Raw genomic sequence first — 1,534 nt, 5'->3', positions numbered from 1 at the left:
CGGAGACTTAGCTTGGAGTAAGGGGGGGGGCACGCCTGCCTCTCTCAGGCTTAAGGCTCAGGGAGCAGGGGACCTGCAGAAGGCTGAGAGGAAGTGTGCGTGAAGCCCTTTCTGTGTACCTAGAGGGTGGGGCTCGCCCGGTGGGCTGACCAGCTTGGAGATTCTTGAAGTAAGGATGGGAAGTGGACACCTGCCTGGAGGGTGATTCAGCCCTCATGTACTATCTAGGCCTCTGTACCATGGAGGGTGGTGATGATGATGATGGTGATGATGATGGTGTCCCCCTCCTCTTTCCTCGGGATTTGCCTCGACACCCTTGCTACCTGTGAGTTGTCCCTTGGATGGCCGAACAGTTTTCCTACATCTCTGTGCTTATCTGTGCATGGCCTGAGCCACGATGGATGTGTGGGTGCTACTTGGTTTCTAGTAGGGAGTAGGGTGGGGAGGTCAACACTGCTGAAGCCTGGGGTTGAGGCTGGTCTGTGCTGCTCACTGGAGGCGTGACCTTGGGTAAGTTACTCCCTCTTTTTGTGTCCAGTTTCTTAATGATGAAATGGGGATTCCTTCTCTGATCAGACAGGCATGGCAGCGAGTGTGTGGGAAGCCTTCTGGCCTTCCCCTTCTACTGCACCAACTCCATGCACTGCCCACATGGAATTTCAATGGCTTACACTTCATCTCTATGTGGGAGAGTATGCGGTTAAGTGTGTGTTTGTGTGTGAGCGTGTGTGGGAATTCTGGGCTGGCACATGTACTAACTGCCATTCTGTCGTCTTTGGCTGATCCACTGTGTACGGTGGACCGGGATGTGTACTCTGTGATGATCATGAAATGGGTGGAGCACCGTATCCCTGAACCATGCAGTGCACGCTCTCACTGAAGTGCAGCTTGCCCTTCTAGGGGTCGTGGCTTCCCCAGTTTTAGACAGGGCGTAGGGAGAAAAAGATGCTTGCTGGAGACACCGATGCCAGTCACTCTAGCTAGGCAATTCCCCTTGGGTTCAAAGTTAGTTCTCCATCTCGCCCACCCACGGTCCTATCCAGCTTTACCTGGTGGGCAGAGGCAGTGGAAGGTGGCAAGCAGGTCCAGGCAGGTGCTGCCTGGGTGGCAGGGCTGTGACAGGCACTCATTGTGGTCAGCCTCACAGCGGGAGCCCGTGTAACCAGGCAGGCAGAGGCAGTTGAAGGAGCCAGGGGTGTTGACGCAGGAGCCACCATGTTCGCAGGGACTGGGTCCTTGCTGGGCTGGGAGGAGAGAAGATCTGGGAGTCCATGGGGCCAGGGGTGGAAAGGACAGGGAGGCTAAACTGACAGGGAAGGGGTGTGTGTGTGTGTGTGTGTGATATGTGTGGTGTGTGTGTGTGTGTGATATGTGTGTGGTGTGTGTGTGGTATGTGTGTGTGGTATGTGTGGTGTGTATGGTGTGTGTGTGTGTGGTGTGTGTGTGATATGTGTGGTGTGTGTGTGTGGTGTGTGTGTGATGTGTGTGGTGTGTGCGATGTGTATGGTGTGTGTGTGGTGTGTGTGTGTGGTAT

The 1,534-nt window shown here is 54.8% G+C and overlaps 1 protein-coding gene across 3 annotated transcripts in view; it reads right to left on the bottom strand.

The window, feature by feature from the left end:
* Positions 1-1,534, bottom strand: part of Notch4 (notch receptor 4) — a 26,891-nt gene that overhangs the window by 18,589 nt on the left and 6,768 nt on the right. For all 3 annotated transcript variants that reach the window (XM_031348390.1, XM_031348391.1, XM_031348392.1), the window contains exon 7: positions 1,050-1,244. In XM_031348390.1, the coding sequence (XP_031204250.1) occupies positions 1,050-1,244 (195 nt within the window). The remainder of the gene's footprint in view (positions 1-1,049; positions 1,245-1,534) is intronic.

The sequence above is a fragment of the Mastomys coucha genome, unplaced genomic scaffold (assembly GCF_008632895.1).
Source record: "Mastomys coucha isolate ucsf_1 unplaced genomic scaffold, UCSF_Mcou_1 pScaffold3, whole genome shotgun sequence".
NCBI classification, from domain to species: domain Eukaryota; kingdom Metazoa; phylum Chordata; class Mammalia; order Rodentia; family Muridae; genus Mastomys; species Mastomys coucha.
Note: the sequence above shows the minus strand (reverse complement) of the source record. Positions and strands in the feature narration are given on the sequence as shown.